Source organism: Globicephala melas, chromosome 20 (genome assembly GCF_963455315.2).
Source record: "Globicephala melas chromosome 20, mGloMel1.2, whole genome shotgun sequence".
Classification (NCBI taxonomy): Eukaryota; Metazoa; Chordata; class Mammalia; order Artiodactyla; family Delphinidae; genus Globicephala; species Globicephala melas.
This window is the reverse complement of record NC_083333.1, coordinates 8,032,015-8,051,062: the sequence shown is the minus strand read 5'-3', so window position 1 is coordinate 8,051,062 and position 19,048 is coordinate 8,032,015. Positions and strand designations below refer to the sequence as shown.

At 43.9% G+C, this 19,048-nt stretch overlaps 1 protein-coding gene across 1 annotated transcript in view; it reads left to right on the top strand.

The window, feature by feature from the left end:
* Window positions 1-10: 10 nt before the first annotated feature.
* SMG6 (SMG6 nonsense mediated mRNA decay factor) overlaps window positions 11-19,048 on the top strand; it is a 239,714-nt gene continuing 220,676 nt past the window's right edge. Inside the window, exons 1-8 of the mRNA XM_030861808.2 lie at window positions 11-205; window positions 2,804-4,538; window positions 5,092-5,284; window positions 5,821-5,931; window positions 9,164-9,270; window positions 9,512-9,590; window positions 17,883-17,993; window positions 18,361-18,573. Coding sequence (XP_030717668.1) covers window positions 118-205; window positions 2,804-4,538; window positions 5,092-5,284; window positions 5,821-5,931; window positions 9,164-9,270; window positions 9,512-9,590; window positions 17,883-17,993; window positions 18,361-18,573 — 2,637 coding nt within the window. The 5' untranslated portion in view covers window positions 11-117. The remainder of the gene's footprint in view (window positions 206-2,803; window positions 4,539-5,091; window positions 5,285-5,820; window positions 5,932-9,163; window positions 9,271-9,511; window positions 9,591-17,882; window positions 17,994-18,360; window positions 18,574-19,048) is intronic.

The window sequence follows — 19,048 nt, the reverse complement described above, 5'->3', positions numbered from 1 at the left end:
GAGGGGGCGGGGAAAAGGGTGGGAGGTGGGTGAGCGCGCGCGCCGCCCGTCCGTCGTGGTTTCCTGGCTGCGCGCGGCGCTGGTGGAGTAGCTGCAGCTGCAGCAGCAGCCGCGAAGATGGCGGAGGGGTTGGAGCGTGTCCGGATCTCCGCGTCGGAGCTGCGAGGGATCCTGGCCACTCTGGCTCCGCAGGCCGGGAGCAGAGGTGAGTCGCGCCGCCCAGCTCCTGGGCTGGGCCTGCCCGCCCCGCCTCCCTCTCCTCCTCTGCCTCCTCCCCGCTTAGTTCGCGGTGCTCCAGAGCCCCCGCCCCTTCCCCCAACAGTGGGGGCGGGGGCCGAGGGCGGTCCCTCCCCGCTCTACCAGCCAGAGAGCCGGTGTGGGGTCGGGCTCTGCCGGCTACGGTCCCTCCGGGAGAGCGCAACCCGGGTTCCTTCCTCCACCCCCTTTCTCACGGCGAAGGTGACTGCTCCCCATTGCCCCAGCCCTCTCACAGGGTTCCCAGCCGTCAGGGGACGCGGAAAGGAGTGGGCTCCGGGGTCTGGTGGAGGCCCCCGGGGTGTATGGTTCCCCGAGGAGTCATTCGCAGGCCTGCCCCGTCGTTTCTTTAGCGTTGGAAGGAGCTGGGAACATCGAGGAGGAAGGTTCAACAGCTTGGGACTTCGTTGCTGAACTTTTTCCCCCCAAGGCAGGCTTCTGAAGGCTGCGCCACCGGAGGGATCCAGGACCTCAGAGAGCTGACTCTACTCTGGTTTGGCTTTGGCATGTGTGGGAGCAGTTTTTATCAGGTAGAATGTTCAACTTGCAAGTTAAAGTCTCCAGCCACACCAGGAAAGCACCAAGGAAGATTCTAGTGTCTCACCTCTCTTTGGTTAGGCAGTGGAGTCGTGTAGAATGGTAGTTATATTCCTGCAGGCTTGTGGCAGAAGTCTGAAATTGGTTTTCATGGGTCATGTGCACTGGATTATTCAGGTTGTTTGCTCCCTCCTCTCTGGAAAGTGGTAGTGGCTCTTCCCACCCCACCCCCCAGCTTTCACAGGCTGCTGAGGGTGAGCTGTTCTGGAGTTAACTGCTTTCCCTTTGTTCGTAGTGGATGAAGCAGTCTTTTAGACTTCAGAAAATACTGTAGCAGTATCTTAAACTTAAGGGTTTTGTGGGTTTTTTTTTTTTTTCGGCGGTACGCGGGCCTCTCACTGCTGTGGCCTCTCCCGTCGCGGAGCACAGGCTCCGGCACGCAGGCTCAGCGGCCACGGCTCACGGGCCCAGCCGCTCCACGGCATGTGGGATCCTCCCGGACCGGGGCACGAACCCGTGTCCCCTGCATCGGCAGGCGGACTCTCAACCACTGCACCACCAGGGAAGCCCTGTGGGGTTTTGTTTTTTTTCCAATTTCGTTACACCCATGGGTGTAAATGCTGAAGCGTGTGATCCCTGTTATGAGCTTGTTTGCATTTGTGTTTATAGAACAGTAGTAGGATTTTCTATAACATTCCATTTTGAGTGTACTCTGTAATCTCACTAATTCCTGTTTCTTCCCTACTGAACAGTTCAGTGGCTATTTACAGTAGACTCTCCCCTTAACAGATAAACGTAACAGGTAAAAAAATTGATGCTTGCTTATCTGTCATTCTGTAAGTTCCTGGAGCCTGGAGAGTGGTTTCTAAAGTCCTGTTCTCTTATTCTTGAGTGCCCCAGTCGTTGGTATTTTGAGAGCGTGTCACAATACTTCCATCATCCTCCAGGGAAAGCTCCTTTATGGAACTTTTTTCTTCTCATATAACATCATCATAGTAGCAGTTAGTCTCAGTATTCTAATGACGACAGTCTGAGCAGTATTTCCTTGGAAGGACCCTGCTGGCTGCTGTTAGAGAGTTGGTGAGCATGAGTGGAGTTGAAGAATGTGAAAGGAACTGCTTCCTGTTTGCTTCAACAGGAGGTATGTGATTGGGTGGTTGAAATCCTAAAGAAGAGGATTGTCCTGGCCAAGTTCAGTGACTGGAGTTGCAAATTTTTCTCCAGAGATGTCCAGAACTGTGGATTGTTATGCATACTCCTCTTCTTCTCTGCCCCCCCCCCCACTGCCCCCGACCCCTTAGTATGTTAAAAGGACTCAGCCACACTGGAAAAATGTTAGAGGCAGAAGAAGAAACCAGGATGGAGCTGAGGGCTCTATAGCAGAGAACAGTCCAATGCAGAACTGGTTAGAGATCTTTTATTCTATCAATGATTAGGTAGTTTGGGGTCTTGTGGATCCGAATATGATTTGGGTAACAAGAGAATGTAGGTTTTATTCCTTGTTTCCCCAACTCAGGTGTAGGTAGCTCCAACACAGTTAAGTTCTTAGTTTTGCCAGTTGCTGAACAAATATTGTAAACCTAGTAGAATTTCTGTTTCTGCAGAAATTTCCTTCCTTGTCCACCAGTATTAACATATCAATGTGTAATTCTTGCTTGACTTTTTTTTTTTAATGTTTGTTTATTTTTTGGCTGCATCGGGTCTCAGTTGTGGCATGTGGGGTCTCGTTGCGGCGTGTGGGCTCTTTGTTGCAGTGCGCGCGGGCTTCTCTCTAGTTGTGGCACGCAGGCTCATTAGTTGTGGCGCGCGGGCCTAGTTGCCCCGTGGCACGTGGAATCTTAGTTCCCTGACCAGGGATCGAACCCATGTCCCCTGCACTGGCAGGTGGATACCTAACCACAGGACCACCAGGGAAGTCCCTCTTGCTTGACTTTTAATGACAATTCCTTTTCCTTTCCTTCCCCTTTATTCTTCTACCTCTTCCTCCCCAACACTCTCTCCAACATCACAGAAAACATGAAGGAGCCCAGGCAACGCAAAGATAACAGGCGCCCAGATCTTGAAATCTATAAGCCTGGTCTTTCCCGACTAAGGAACAGACCTAAAATCAAGGAACCCTCTGGAGGTCACGAATTTAAGGATGAAATTGTTAATGACAGAGATTCTTCTGCTGTTGGAAGTGGTACACAGCTCATTAAAGATGTCTGCAAAGACAGCCCACAGCAAAATGGTCCTGCAGACCCAGAAAATACTCGGGCACAGGAGTCTTTTCCTAGGACTGTTGGACAAGAGGATCGAAGCCTAAGAATTATCAAGAGAACAAAGAAACCTGACATGCAGATCTATCAGCCTGGAAGGCGTTTGCAGACTGTTACCAAAGAATCGACCAGCAGGGTGGATGAGGAAGAAATCGTCAGCCAGGTAGAACAACTGAGAGTAGAGGAAGATGCATGTAGGGGAAATGTGAAAGAGGAGGTTGTGAACAAGCCAGACAAAGAGGAGGGAGAAAAGAGCCTAAGTGGTGACAGAATAAGGGCTGCAAAGGGGGAAAAAGGAAAGAGGGTTGAAAAAGGGGAGGGCGTGAAGAAGGTGAATGATGACCCAGCTCAGGGGAAGCCAGGTTCTGTGAAGCGCTACTCCCGCTCAGACAAACGAAGGAACCGCTACCGCACTTGCAGTACCAGCTCAGCGGGTAGCAACAACAGTGCCGAGGGGACTGGCCTGACTGATAATGGAAGTCGCCGCCGCCGCCAAGATCGGACCAAGGAGAGGCCGCGACTGAAGAAACAAGTATCTATGTCCTCAACTGACTCCTTGGATGAGGACAGAATTGATGAGTCTGATGGGCCACAGAGGAGCTCAGAAAGGAAGAAACATTTAGAAAGAAGCTGGTCTGGCTGTGGGGAGGGAGAGCAGAAAAGCAATGGTAAAGAAAATCGAGGCACTCTTCGCGTTACTTTCGATGCAGAAACCATGAACAAAGATTCCCCCATGGTGAGGTCAGCCAGGGAGGATTCGGATAGGTTAAAGTCAGACAAAGGCTCGAGCAGTGTGGGCAAAGGCTCTGAGAAGCAGGAGTCCAAAAACCTGAGACAAGAACTTCGGGGTCGTGGCCGTGGCATTCTGATTCTGCCTGCCCATACCACCCTGTCTGTCAATTCAGCCGGTTCTCCAGAGTCTACGCCTTCGGGACCTCGGCTTTTATTTGGATCTGGTAGTAAGGGATCTCGGAGTTGGGGCCGAGGAGGCACCACTCGACGATTGTGGGACCCAAACAATCCTGATCAGAAACCTGCTCTGAAGAGCCAGACACCGCAGCTACATTTCTTGGACACTGATGATGAAGTCAGCCCTACCTCTTGGGGTGACTCACGCCAGGCCCAAGCATCTTACTATAAGTTTCAAAACTCAGACAACCCTTATTATTACCCCCGGACACCAGGCCCCGCCTCCCAGTATCCTTACACGGGCTATAGCCCTCTGCAGTACCCGGTGGGCCCTACAAATGGTGTGTACCCAGCGCCTTACTACCCCGGCTACCCAACCCCATCAGGACAGTATGTCTGTAGCCCCCTCCCTGCCAGCACCATGAGTCCTGAGGAGATGGAGCAACACATGAGGAACATGCAGCAACAGGAACTACATCGGCTTCTCCGGGTGGCTGACAACCAAGAACTGCAGCTCAGCAACCTGCTCTCCAGGGACCGCATCAGTCCCGAGGGCCTGGAGAAGATGGCTCAGCTCAGGTATGGTGGGTTCCGTCCTGGCTAGAGGGGAATGGGGATAAGCTGGAGGTGTGCAGGCCCCCATGGCTGAGGAAGGTAGAAACCTTTTAGGTAAGCTGCCAGGTGTTATCTCCCTTTCACATTGATTTTTGTAAGGGAAGGGGAGTTGGAAAAAACAGAACAGAAAATTTTGTCTCTAGTCCTAGAAATGATTATGTTTCCCACTTTTTCTTTAAGAAGAAAAAAATCTTTTAAGAGAACATGGAATCTGGATATGGAAAAGGAAAGACTTTCTAAAGTGCCAAGAAATGAACAACATGTAACTTGTGGTGAAGATTTTACTTTGGCTGTTAAATTTAGGTGGAGGCATATGGGGAAGAACTACTTTCCTAGACATAACTGTCTTTAGAAGGACATTCTGCTGTGCAGAATGGAAACTAGAGTGAGTACTATACCTGGTGGCATTTTGGATTTCCTGCCAAGGAAGGTGTTTGATTTGTAGGAACCTCGGATCTTGGGTCTAGCCTTTCCTGTGGTGTATTTGGAGCTAGAAGTTGCATGTATTTTATTCCAGAGCTGAACTGCTGCAGCTATATGAGCGCTGTATTCTATTAGATATCGAGTTCTCTGATAATCAGAATGTGGATCAGATCCTGTGGAAGAATGCTTTCTATCAGGTGATTGAGAAGTTCAGGCAGCTTCTCAAGGATCCGAATGTTGAGAACCCAGAACAGATTCGGAACAGACTTTTGGAGCTCTTGGATGAGGTAAACCATCATCTTTATGTCCTCAGAATAAAGACTTCAACATCCTTTAGTTGTGATGGGTTTTTACCACCCAAAATAGTATGTTTTATAACAACATTGACAACAAACTGTATGCTCTTTTCTTGGGTTTAGGCCTACCCTATGTCTGTTACTTCCTTGACACCATAACTTACTGACAATTGGAGTTAGTTTTGAGTTTGGAAGCTTTCTGAATGTCTTAGCTGGAGGGAGAGAGAGAGAGAGAGAGAGAGAGAGAGAGAGAGAGAGAGAGAGAGAGAGAGAGAGAGAGAGAGAGAGTGTGTGTGTGTGTGTGTGTGTGTGTGTGTGTGTGTTTTCATATCTTTAAAACCACGGAAAGGCTTATGCTATCAATTTGTCTTGTGCTTAGTTGGTGGCCACTAAATACTGTATATGCCTCCTTTTACATCAGTTGACTGAGCATTAACAAAACTGTGAAAGGGTCACTTGCCCCACTTTCTGGGTAGATTGGATCAGAACAGGCTGATTCGGCTCATTCTTATTTTTTCTCTTTATAGGGTAGTGACTTCTTTGATAGTTTGCTTCAGAAGCTGCAGGTTACTTACAAGTTCAAACTGGAGGACTACATGGACGGTCTTGCCATTCGCAGCAAGCCATTACGAAAGACAGTAAGCCAGCTTCTTTATCTTAAATTTATTCACTCACTTAGTAAGCATTTATCTGGTGTTAGTTATGTGCTAGGCACTATGCTAGGTGTTGAGTATACAAGAATGAAAAATACAGCCCTGTGGGGGAACAGACCAATTAAACCAACAACTATAATGTAATGTCATGAGTACTGCGGCAGTGGCATATATAGAGTGTTGAAGGGGCATGGAAGGAATTGAATCTGCTTTAGACTGGTGGGGGTCAAGGAAGGTTTCTTAGAGACTGTCAAGTTGAGTTTTGAAACATGACTAGGAGTGGAAGGGGCAGTTTTTTTTTTTTGAAGGGGCAGTTTTGATACAGGGCACAGTGAGAGACTCATACCTTGCTGGGAAAGTATAAGAGGTCAGCATGCTGTTGTCTGTGATGTGGATTGGGCTGTTGGAGGAGGTAAAGCTGATGAAGTAGGAAGGGATGGATCATAATCTCTTACATGCCATGCTGAAGAGTTTGGATTTTTTCCTGAAAGCAGTGAGAAGCTATTGATCGATTTTCAACAAATGGATAGCATAGATTTGTTCTTGGAACCAGTCAGTCTGGCAAATGGATGAGTTTGGGCAAGAGTAGAAGTAGGAGGGGCAGGTGTGGGCCTGAACTGAGGTAGAGGTGGTGGAGGTGGAGAAGAGGAGACAGATTGGAAAGATATAAGGGAGTAGAATTGAATTGCTGGCTGGTTAGGTGTGAATGATGAGATTGGAGGCCTGAGGAGACCAGATCATCTCCCATTTTGTGCCCTAGGAGAGAGGCTGGGAAGGAAGAGATTAGTTTTGGATCACCTTAGGTGGAGGAGCTTGAAAATGAACAAATGAATGTTATGGTGTGTCTGGAGCTCAGGAGAAAGAGCTGGGCTGGTGATAGAGATTCAGAAGTCATCAGTGTGTAGGTGATAGTTGAAGCAGAAGTTGGAAACTAGGAAAGCTAGCCAGAGAGCAGGGGGTCAGATTTTTAAGGTGGTGGTGGGTAAAATTGTCAAGTGCTGTAAAATCCTCAAATGTTAAGATTACTAAAAACTGTCCATTGGATTGGATGACTTTATCATGAGTTATATTAGTTGGAGAGGATGGAGACCAGATTGTAGTGAGTGAGAAGTGGGGCAGCAGATATAATGAGAGGGTAACTTAGACTGTTCTTTTAAGAAGGCTGTGAAGGCAAGAAGGGAAGATGGTAGTCAAAAGACATAGTGTCGGGCTTCCCTGGTGGCGCAGTGGTTGAGAGTCCGCCTGCCGATGCAGGGGACGCAGGTTCGTGCCCCGGTTTGGGAGGATCCTGCGTGCCGCGGAGCGGCTGGGCCCGTGGGCCATGGCTGCTGAGCCTGCGCATCCGGAGCCTGTGCTCTGCAATGGGAGAGGCCACAACAGTGAGAGGCCCACGTACCGAAAAAAAAAAAAAAGACATAGTGTCAAGAGAAGTTTGTTTCTAAGCTTGGAGAGACTTTAGCGTAATTGTATGTTGAGAGGAAAGGGCCAGGGGAGAGGAAGAGGTTGATTCATTAGAGAAAGGAGTGTGATTTATGGAGCAGAGGCTTCCTCTTGCCTTTCTGCTCCTTCTGATGAATTGCCATGCACAGGTTCTATTACTAGTCAGCAAGTATCTGTTGAGTCCCTCCTCCATGCCAGGTGCCATTCTAGGCACACCTAATTCAGTGTGGAACGAGAAAGTCATGTTCCTAGCTCTCAGAGTTTGGAGTTTGATTAGGGATGAGTACAGGTGTTGCATTGGTAATTGCAGATGCATTGACTTCCGCAGAGGATGTTGTGGGGTGTGGTGTGAAGGGGCTTGGAGGATCATAGAGGCCTGAGGAAGTCACAGTTAAGCTGAGGCTGAAGACCGGAGACCTTGGCCAGGTGAAAGGTGTATCCTCGGCAATAGGAACGGTACATGTGAAGGTCCTGGAGTGGGAAAAGCACCATGTGATGGGGAACTGAGAACAGCCTAGTCTGAGGCACAGAGAGTGAGAGGGGAAGTGGTGCTGGAGAGGTGAGCAACAGAGGCTGGACCATCTAGTACTTTATTCTGAGGATGGTGGAGAGCCTTTGGCCGAATTTGTTTTTGTTTTCTTCCCCCCGTTGAGGTAGCAAAGTGGCTGTAGCGTGGAAACATAGCAGTTTCCTTGGTGCTTTACCGGTTAAATACCGAGGATTCTTGGTGTTCATTCATAGGGAGAATGTGTGGAGTAGTCAGAACTCTGAAGGTGTATGACATGTAGTGATGTATAACTTTGCTGAGGCATACTTTTGAGTTATGTGTTAGGAGGCTGATGTGCAGTAGCTACTCACTTAGCTAGTAAATGAGCCTTCCTGTGGGGTCAGTATCTACTACTTTATTCAGTGACATGGTAATTTCTTGTCTGTGGGTGGAGTGGTATTATATCTTATGAAGTGATGTTCCTTAGGAAGGTTTTTTGGTTGGGTACGTGTCTTAGGATTGTTAAGGGTTTGCTCTTTTGTTTTCTCATTGAGTGACAGATGCCAAGCCCATCAGTGAGGAAACATGTAGTATTACTCAGTCCTGGCACGTTGTAGGTGTTTGCTAAAGGGTAACTTATTGTTTTAGGGAATTATTATTGTCTTGCAAAGGGGATGCAATGCAGTAACACGATACAGTTGTATTAACAGTTTGAGGAGAGAAAGATGATGGCAGGAAAAGAACAGAGTAAACAATTATTTTAATATTTGTATATCACTTTTTTTTTTTTGGCCGCACTGCGTGGCTTGTGGAATCTTAGTTCCCCAACCAGGGAACAAACCCAGGCCCACAGCAGTGAAAGCATCGAGTTCTAACCACTGGAGCTCCAGGGAATTCCCTGTATTTCACTTTATAATTTATATTTTTACACTTATTCCCTACAGTTTCCCTATGATAGGTATTTTTATATGCCGATGAAGAAAGTGAGTCCCAAAGACTTAGCTGAGATCACACAGCTACTACAAAGAGAGTCAGAATGTTTTCTTCCACTTGGCTGGGACTCGAAATAAGAATGACCTCCTTCCTTTTGCACTCTTTCTCAGTAAATTTTGCATCACATTGTTGGCTTTTTTTTCTAGTCAAGGTTAGACTGAAAACTTTTTGCTTTGTTGAGGACGACTGGTGCCTTATTATGAATGCTGCTCTGTTATTTTGACCCCATCCCTGTCCTTTGGGGTTGAAGTTAGAGTTTCTTGGGTATATGCTACTAACTGATTGTTTTTCCTGAAGGTAAAATATGCCTTGATCAGTGCCCAGCGATGTATGATTTGCCAAGGAGATATTGCCAGGTATCGGGAGCAAGCCAATGACACGACAAACTACGGGAAAGCACGCAGGTACTGTTGCCTCTTGTTCATTACTCCTCTTCCCTGTGTGGCTTTAATCCAAGCCCTATTAAGAGCAATGGGCCACCTCAGCTGCCTCCTATATATATGTCCTACAGGTGACCCTATTTGCCTCATGCTTTACCACTCCAAGGTTACAGCTTAATTAGTAAGGGCTATCAGGTGATGAATTGGGAAAATGTTGATAGAGAACTTTTTTTTTTTTTTTTTTTTTACTGTTTTTCTATTACAGCTGGTACCTGAAAGCCCAGCACATTGCTCCCAAGAATGGGCGCCCCTATAACCAGTTGGCTCTGCTGGCAGTGTATACGGTAAGAAATCTTAGATGGGGAAGTATTTTGCAGGCAGTGTGTTAGAAATATGAATTTTGATAGCATCAGCTCCTGGAGCTAGATTTCATCTGAACACTATAACCCAAAGCATATCCCCTTCTGCCTCCCATCCTCAAACTCCTTTTGTTACTGTTACTTTCAGAGGTAAGTTGTCAGGGATCCCTCACTTCAGTTAAATTCACTTTTACTGCACTTAAGTTCCTAGGGGAATGCTTATTCTCCAGCCAAACATCACTCTTTGTTTTTGACCAAGGTTTCTGCTCTGAATCTTGTATTGTTTCCCTTCCCTAGGTTGAACTAGGTTACTCATTTCTGGAAGGAAAATAAGGCTCCCTTTATCTCTCCCCTTTAAAGTCCTCAATTAGTCTGAAGTACATCCTTCCTTCCTTTCCTCAGATCATCCCCTCATTCAACTTAGCTTTTCACCTAAGGAGTCTCCTTAGCAGAAGCACAGTAAGTGCCAAATTGTACCTCTTTAGATCTTACCAAACTCCTCTAAATGTGCCTCTAAAGGTGAGCCTTGGGAGCTGACAGAGCTCCTAGTGCGGAAGCTGACTTCAAGGGAGAGGGGGAGGGGCCACTGGTAAGTACCAAAGGTTTAAGAAGCAGCTAACGTGCTCATTAGCAGGGAGAGTTTTCTTAATGCTGTAAAATTCATTGCCCAAATAAACAGTGTTTGAATTGATATTTTTATTCTACAAAGGTTCAAAAATATTCCTAATACTTATTTATGGATGGAAATTGTTGATTAAGTAATATGGTTTACAGATACACTTCCTGCAGAATCTATTGAATCTTTCTGTCTCTCTGCTTTTTACCTCTGTCCTATTCTCTTTGTGATATGCGTTGAGATTTTTTTTTCACCCCTCTTTGTGGCTTTATTTTTCTCTCCCCTTTATTCTTATCCATCTTCTGTTTTCCCTTCTCACTCATTTCTTGTCTCCTTTCCCAGTTTTTCTTCTTTGTAATAATCTAATGAATTGGTTTTTTTCTTGTTAACTAGAAAATATAATTAAAAAAGAATTTTCCCCTCAATGGCTTTTAATAAAAATTGTGGTAAAATTCACGTAACAAAATTAACCATTAATTATGGTCCGTACCTAGGAATGGAATTGCTGGGTCATATGGTAATTCTACGTTTAACTTTCTGGGAAGCTGCCAAACTGTTTTTCATCGTGGCTGCACCATTTTACATTTCCACCGGCAGTGTAGGAGAGTTCTAGAGTTCTAGTTTCTTCATGTTCATGCTAACATTTGTTACTTTTCATTTTTTTGATTATGACCAACCTAGTGGGTATGAAGTGATACCTCATTGTGGGTTTTTTCTTCTTTAATTTTCTTTTTTGGTCAGTTTTAGGTTTACAGAAAATTGAGCAGAAAGTGCAGAGAGTTCCCATATACTTCCTCAGCTCTCAGTTTTCCGTATTATGAACATCTTGCATTAGTGTAGTACATTTGTTACAGTTGATGAGCCAGTATAGATACGTTATTATATTACTAAAGTCCATAGCTTACACTAAGGTTCACTTTTACTGTTGCACACTCTGAGTTTGAACAAATGTATAATAACAGGTATCCACCATTATATTATCATGCAGAATATTTTCACTGCTCTAAAAATATCCTGTACTCCAACCTCCACCTCTTTATCCTTCTTCCTTCCCCCAAACCTTTGGCAATCACTGATGTTTTTACTGTCTCTATAGTGTTGTCTTTTCCAGAATGTCATATAGTTGGAACCATACAGTATGTAGTCTTTTCATATTGGCTTCTTTCACTTAGCATTTAGGGTTATTTTTGTGACTTGATAGCTCTTTTCTTTTTATTGTTGAGTAATATTCCATTGTATGGATATACTACAGTTTATCTATTCCCCTATTGAAGGACATCTTGGTTGTTTCCAAATTTTGACTGTTATTAATAAAAGTGCTATAAACGTTCGTGTGCATGTTTTTGTGTGGACATAAGCTTTCATCTCATTTGGGTAGATACTTAGGAGTATGATTGCTGGGTTGTGTGGTTAGAGTATATATAGTTTTGGAAGAAACTGTCAAACTGTCTTCCTTAGGGGCTGTACCATTTTGCATTCCTACCAGCAGTGGATGAGAGTTCCTATTGCTGTGCATCCTCGTCAGCATTTGGTGTTGTCAGTGTTCTGGATTTTCCTCATTGTAATAGGTGTGCAAAATCCTATTTGTGTTAAACTTCGTTTTAACTTGCAATTCCCTAATGACATACAATGTAAAGCATCTTTTAATATGCTAATTTCCCATCTGTGTATTTTTGGTGATGTGTCTGTTTAGATCTTTTGCCCATTTTTAAATTGGGTTGTTTTCTTATTGAGTCTTAAGAGTTCATTTTATGTTTTGGATACCAGTCCTTTATCAGACATGTGTTTTTGTTGTTTTTTTTTGGCAGTACGCAGGCCTCTCACTGATGTGGCCTCTCCCGTCGTGCAGCACAGGCTCCGGACACGCAGGCTCAGCGGCCATGGCTCACGGGCCTATCCGCTCCACGGCATGTGGGATCTTCCCAGACCAGGGCACGAACCCATGTCCCCTGCATCGGCAGGTGGACTCTCAACCACTGTGCCACCAGGGAAGCCCCAGACATGTGTTTTACAAATATTTTCTCTCAGTCTGTGGCTTTCTTTTCATTTTCTTAGTGTTTTTCACAGAGCAGAAGTTTTTAAGGTTAAGGAAATCTAACTTAGCCAACTTTTTCTTTCATGGATTGTGCTTTTGGTGTCGTATCTAAGAAGGCATGACTAAACCCAGGTTACCTAGATTTTCTCCTATGTTATCTTCTAGGAGTTGTAGAGTTTTGCATTTTACATTTAAGTCTACGGTACATTTTGAGTTAATTTTTGTGACAGGTGTAAGGTCTGTGTATAGATTCTTTGTTTTGCATGTGGATGTCCAGTTGTTTTCAACACTATTTGTTGAAAAGACTATCCTTTCTCCATTGAATTGTCTTTGCTCCTTTGTCAAAGATCGAGTGACTGTATTTGTAAGGGTCTATTTCTGGGCTCTGTATTCTGTTCCATTGATCTATTTATCTCTTCTTTGGCCAGTACCACACTGTCTTGATTACGGTAGCTTTATAGCAAATCTTGAAGTCGGGTAGTGTCAGTCTTCCAACTTTTTTTTTTTTTTTTCCTTTCTTCCAGCTTTTTTCTTTTCCTTCAATATTGTGTAGGCTATCCTGGATGTTTTGCCTTTCCATATAAACTTTAGAATCAGTTTGTTGACATCTACAGATCTAGTGAGTGTGAAGTGGTATGTCATTGTGGTTTTGATTTGCATTTCCCTAATGACTAATGATATTGAACATCTTTTCATACACTTATTTGGATGTTTGGAAAAATGTCTATTCAAGTCCTTTACCCATTTTTTTAAAAATTAAGAAAATTTAAAAAAATTTTCTTAATTGTAAAATACACATAAAACCAAATTTGCCATCTTACCCATTTTTTAAAATTAAATTAATTAATTAATTTTTGGCTGTGTTGGATCTTCGTTGCTGCATGCGGGCTTTCTCTAGTTGTAGAGAGCGGCTCTACTCTTTGTTGCGGTGCGTGGGCTTCTCATTGCAGTGGCTTCTCTTGTTGCAGAGCATGGACTCTAGGCACGTGGGCTTCAGTAGTTGTGGCACTCAGGCTCAGTAGTTGTGGCTTGCGGGCTCTAGAGCGCAGGCCCAGTAGTTGTGGTGCACGGGCTTAGTTGCTCCACAGCATGTGGGATCTTCCCGGACCAGGGCTCGAACCCATGTCCCCTGCATTGGCAGGCGGATTCTTAACCACTGTACCACCAGGGAATTCCCATCTTACCCATTTTTTTTTTTTTTTTTTTTTTTTGCCGTACGCGGGCCTCTCACTGTTGTGGCCTCTCCCCTTGCGGAGCACAGGCTCCGGATGCGCAGGCTCAGCGGCCACAGCTCACGGGCCCAGCCGCTCCGCGGCATGTGGGATCTTTCCGGACCGGGGCACGAACCCGTGTACCCTGAATCGGCAGGCGCACTCTCAACCACTGCGCCACCAGGGAAGCCCCCATCTTACCCATTTTTAAGTGTACTGTTCAGTAGTGTTGAGTACATTCACATTGTTGTGCAATCACTCTCCAGAACTCTATTCATCTTGCAAAACTAAAACTCTCTACTCATTAAAACAACACCTCCCTATTTTTCCCTTCCTCTAGCCATTGGCAACCACCCTTCTTCACCTTTCCACCTCTGTGAATTTGTCTACTCTAGTTACCTAATATAAATAGAATCTAAAAGTATTTGTCTTTTTGTGACTGGCTTATTTCAGTTAGCATTATATCCTTAAGGTTCATCCATGTTACAGCTCATGTCAGTTTCCTCCTTAAGGCTGAATAATATTCAGTTGTATGTATATACCACATTTTGTTTATCTGTTCATCTCTCGATGGACACTTCTACCTTTTGGCCATTGTGAATAATACTACTATGAATATGAGTGTGCAGATACCTCTTCATGACTCTTCTTTCAATTCTTTTGAATATATACTCAGAAGTGGAATTGCTGGGTCATGTGATAATTGTATTTTCAGTTTTTGGAAGAACCACCATATTGGCAGCTGCACCATTTTACATTCCCACCAGTAGTGCACAAGGGTTCCAGTTTCTCCACATCCTTCCTAACACACACTATTTTCTATTGTTGGTGTGTGTGTGTGTGTGTGTGTGTGTATTTAAATAGTAGCCAGCCTAACTGCTTCAAAGTTGTATGGCATTGTGGTTTTGACTTGCATTTCCCTAACGAGTACTGATTTTTTAATGTTCTTGTTGGCCATCTGCATATCTTCTTTGGAGAAATGTCTATTCAGATCCTTTGCATATTTTTAAATTGGGTTGTCTTTTTTGTTGTTGAGATGTAGGAGTTCTTTATATATTCTGACGTTTATCAGATATTTGATTTACAAATATTTTCTCCCATTTTATGGGTTGTCTTTTCACTCTCTTGATAGTGCCCTTTGATGCACAAAAGTTTTTTTTTTTTTAAGATTTATGTATTTATTTGGTTATGCTGGGTCTTAGTTGCGGCAGGTGGGCTCCTTAGTTGTGGCAGGCGGGCTCCTTAGTTGTGGCATGCAAACTCTTAGTTGTGGCATGTGGCATCTAGTTCCCTGACCAGGGATCAAACTGGGGTCCCCTGCATTAGGAGCTTGGAGTCTTAACTACTGCGCCATCAGGGAGTTCCCCACAAAAGTTTTTAATTTTGATGAAGTCCAATTCATCTATTTTTTCTTTTGTTGCTTGTGCTTTGATGTCATAGCTAAGAAACTCTTAACCAAATTAAAAGTTAAGATTTATTATTTATTTATTTAGAAGAAAATACAGGGATACATTTTTTATAGTTTTAGTTCTTATATTTAGGTCTTTGATCCATTTTTGGTTAATTTTTGTATATGGTGTGAAGTAAGGGTCCAGTTCGTTCTTTTGCATGTGGACATCCAATTCTCCTAGCACCATTTGTTGAAGAGACTGTTCTTTCCCCATTAAATAGTCTTGGCACCCTTGTCGAAAGTCAGTTGATGTATGATAGGTTTATTTCTGGACCCTAGATTCTCTCACAATGATCCATATGTCCACCTTTGTGCCAGTACTACGTTGTTTTAATTACTGTAGCTTTGTGGTAAGTTTTGAGATTGGGTATGTGAGTCTTCCAACTGTGTTTTTCTTTTTCAAGATTGTTTTGGCTATCTGGGGTTCCTTGGAATTCCATATGGATTTTAGGATTGGCTTTTTCATTTCTGCCAAAACAGTCCTTGTGATTTTGATAAGGATTGCACTGAATCTGTGGATTGCTTTGGGGAGTATGTACATCTTTACAGTATTGTCTTCTGCACAAACACAGGATGTTTTCCATTTATTTAGGTCTTCTCTAATTTCTTTCAGAAATGTGTGGTCATTTTCAGTGTATAAGTTTTGCATCTCCTAGGTTAAATTTATTCCTAAGATATAAATATTCCTAACATATAAAGGTATGTTATTATTTTTGATGCTATTATGAATGGAATTATTTTCCTAATTTTTCAGATTGTTCACTACTAATGTGTAGAAATACAACTGATTTTTCAGTGTTAATCTTTTTTTTTTTTTTTTAAATATGTATTTATTTGGCTGTGCTGGGTCTTAGTTGCGGCATGTGGGATCTTAGTTATGGCATGTGGGATCTAGTTCCCTGACCAGGGATTGAACCCAGGCCCCCTGCATTGGGAGTGCGAGTCTTAACCGCTGGACTACCAGGGAAGTCCCTTGAGTGTTAATCTTGTGTCTTCCCTCAGTGGTCTGTTGCTACACTAATTAAATTGGTATGTGTTTCTTTCATGGACCTCTTACCTAAGTTAGTACTCTTTTCAAGTTCTTTTCCTCTGTCCCTCCTTTTCTGTCTCTGTGTTAACCCAGTTGTCTGTTTTTTTGGCCATGTCAAGCGGCATGTGAGATCTTAGTTCCCTGACCAGGGATTGAACCCATGCCCCTTGCATTGGAAGTGCAGAGTCCTAGCCACTGTACCACCAGAAAAGTGCCCCCAGTTGTCTTTTAAGATCACTTTCTCAGCTTTTCTGTAACCTTTCATTCAGTGGATCTTTAGTATTTACTGAGAACATGCTGTGCACAGTGCTTTGCTAGGTGCTGTGAGTGGTAAATATTTGATATGTTTCTGTCCTGAAAGGAAACATTGTTGAGAAGACAAATGAGGTGTATAGACAATGATACAAATTAGACTTGATGCAGTATGATGCAATTGATTGTTAGATACCTCATTTCCTATACCACTAAGAAAGAAGAATGTGAATTAAAATAAGACATGATGATAGATAGTGATTGAGTTGTATCTTGATTTCAGAGATGTTAAAATATGAAAAAGGGCTTCCCTGGTGGTGCAGTGGTTGGGAGTCCGCCTGCCGATGCAGGGGACACGGGTTTGTGCCCCGGTCCAGGAGGATCCCGTGTGCCGCGGAGCGGCTGGGCCCGTGAGCCATGGCCGCTGAGCCTGCGCGTCTGGAGCCTGTGCTCCGCGGCGGGAGAGGCCGCAGCAGTGAGAGGCCCGCGTACCGCAAAAAAAAAAAAAAAAAAAAAAAAAGAAAAAAATCATTGTAGAACTGATAAAATACTGTAAAATCAAATGAGTGGTGTAATTGGAATAACATTAAAGATAGCTCCCACTTAACTGACTGAAACTGAGTACCAGATATTCTGTTAAACTGTATATATTATATGAATTTTAATCTTTTCAGGAGCCATATATGTTGGTGAATATATTCATTTCACAAATAAGGAAACCTTTCTAGGTTGACTTTTTAGGGTTATACCTAATAAATGGCAGGACCAAATTCAGACTCAGGCAGTTGAGCTTAGAATGTACACCTTTAACCATGCTAGATGAATGCAAGATGGGACTTTTAAAGAGTGAGTAGGTGCTGGGGAGAGAGGGAAGTAGTAGTCTAGGTGCATTTTGAGACAGAAAATGTAACAATGTATATGATAGAAAGATAGAAAGGCTTTTTGATATTCTTTCCCCCTTTATTTCAGTGTTTTTCCTTCTTTCTGACCCTCTCCCTTTCTTTTACTTATTAATTGGTTTTAAAATGGACTTGAAGTATTTATTTGCTGCATGCATTGGATAATAGTTTGTTTCCTTTTCTTCGTGGAGTCAGTATGTTGTAGTGAAAACATAAACTTAGGAGCCAGGCAGACCTAGGTTCAAATACTAGCTTATCTGGGATTTGGCTTTGAGACCTTGTTGGGCAAGTTATGTAATAATCTTCCTGAGCCCCTCTCTCTTCATTATTAAAACGGGGCAGTTTCCTTAGGTTTGGAAATAATATCATAATATCTATGAAGTGCTGATCATTTACCTCACACTTAGCTATGCTTAATCAGTGATATTGCCATTGTTATTTATAATGTTTTAAAAACAATAATTAGTACATGCTGAACATTTTCTTTCTCTAAAAAGAAAACATAATTGGTTTCGTATTTTGTGAGGCTCTTTATTCGTTTCTCCTGCTTTTGAGCATGTGGCTTTACGAGTACCTCTACATGTAAGACATAGTAGTGGGCAAGAAGAGAGCTCTGATGTAGTCGCCATGGCTTCTCCCGTGGATAGTTGTCTCATTTTCATGTTGGAACTCCTCACAGCTTGGAGCACAGGTTGGGAGGGATGGTAGGGTTTCCTGGGTCTGCTGACTCAGGCTGGAGTCCAGAAGAGAACTGGTTGACTCTGTCTCTGACCTCTTTCTGCAGAGGAGGAAGCTTGATGCCGTCTATTACTATATGCGCAGTCTAGCTGCCAGCAACCCTATCCTGACTGCCAAGGAGAGTCTCATGAGCTTGTTTGAAGAGACCAAACGGAAGGTGAGTGGGGATGCAGGCGGAATCATTCCTTCCTAGAAGAATGTGTTTCTCTTAGTGTCTCTGTGTCATTAAGGAAACAACTGATAATGTCCTGAAGGGGTCCCCCCGGGCTGTGCTGATGGGAGTCAGTCAGTCTCTATGCAGAACGAAACTCAGCTTTAGGAGAGCTCCCCAGGGCCCACAGCATCTGGTTTACAGAATTAATAACTTTTATGAGACAAAACAGATGATACTCTGCTACTGTGGAACTATGGCAAAGTCTTTACTTTTTACAGTTCTTGGGCAACAAACTCAGGTGAGATAAGCACTTCTCTTGATTGGCTGAATCCCAGGACAGTCTGAGCTTATATGTTTGTATGTCATACAGGCAGAACAGATGGAAAAGAAGCAACACGAGGAATTGGAACTGAGCCCTGACCAATGGCGGAAAGCAAAGAAATCCACTTTCCGGCATGTTGGAGATGACACCACTCGCCTGGAGATCTGGATTCATCCATCCCATCCCCGGTCCTCCCAGGGCACTGAGTCTGGGAAGGATTCTGAGCAGGAGAATGGGCTGGGCAGCCTGAGCCCCAGTGATGTAAGTTCCTGAGGGTGATGTTATGAGCAAGACTAGCTGAGTAAGCGTGAGTGTTCTGGTACATGCAACCATGGAGCACTGCACAGACATTCGCATTCATCTCAGGAAAGGCAGATCACTTCAGGCTCCTTGATGTTCTCATTTATGTCCTCCGCCTACACTTCCTTTACCTTTGCTATTCGCTTCCCTCTCTCACCACTATGTGGCACTGTAGAATTTAGTAAAAGTAATTTTTCTAAGTGAAGATTAATTTAGGATTTGTATAGGATGACAGTTTTTTGTTGCTTTGGGTTTATAGTCATCAATATGATGCTTCAGGATTCTGTGTGGGATTTTTGAAGCTAGGGAGAGGACACAGTAGTTGGAAAACTGCAAATGGAGGGTTCATTGTGCCTTGAGGGTAAAATTTATAGCGGAGTGGGTGGTGGGGTAATCTGGGACCAGGCCTTGAAGGGTCATGTAATAAGTAATTTGA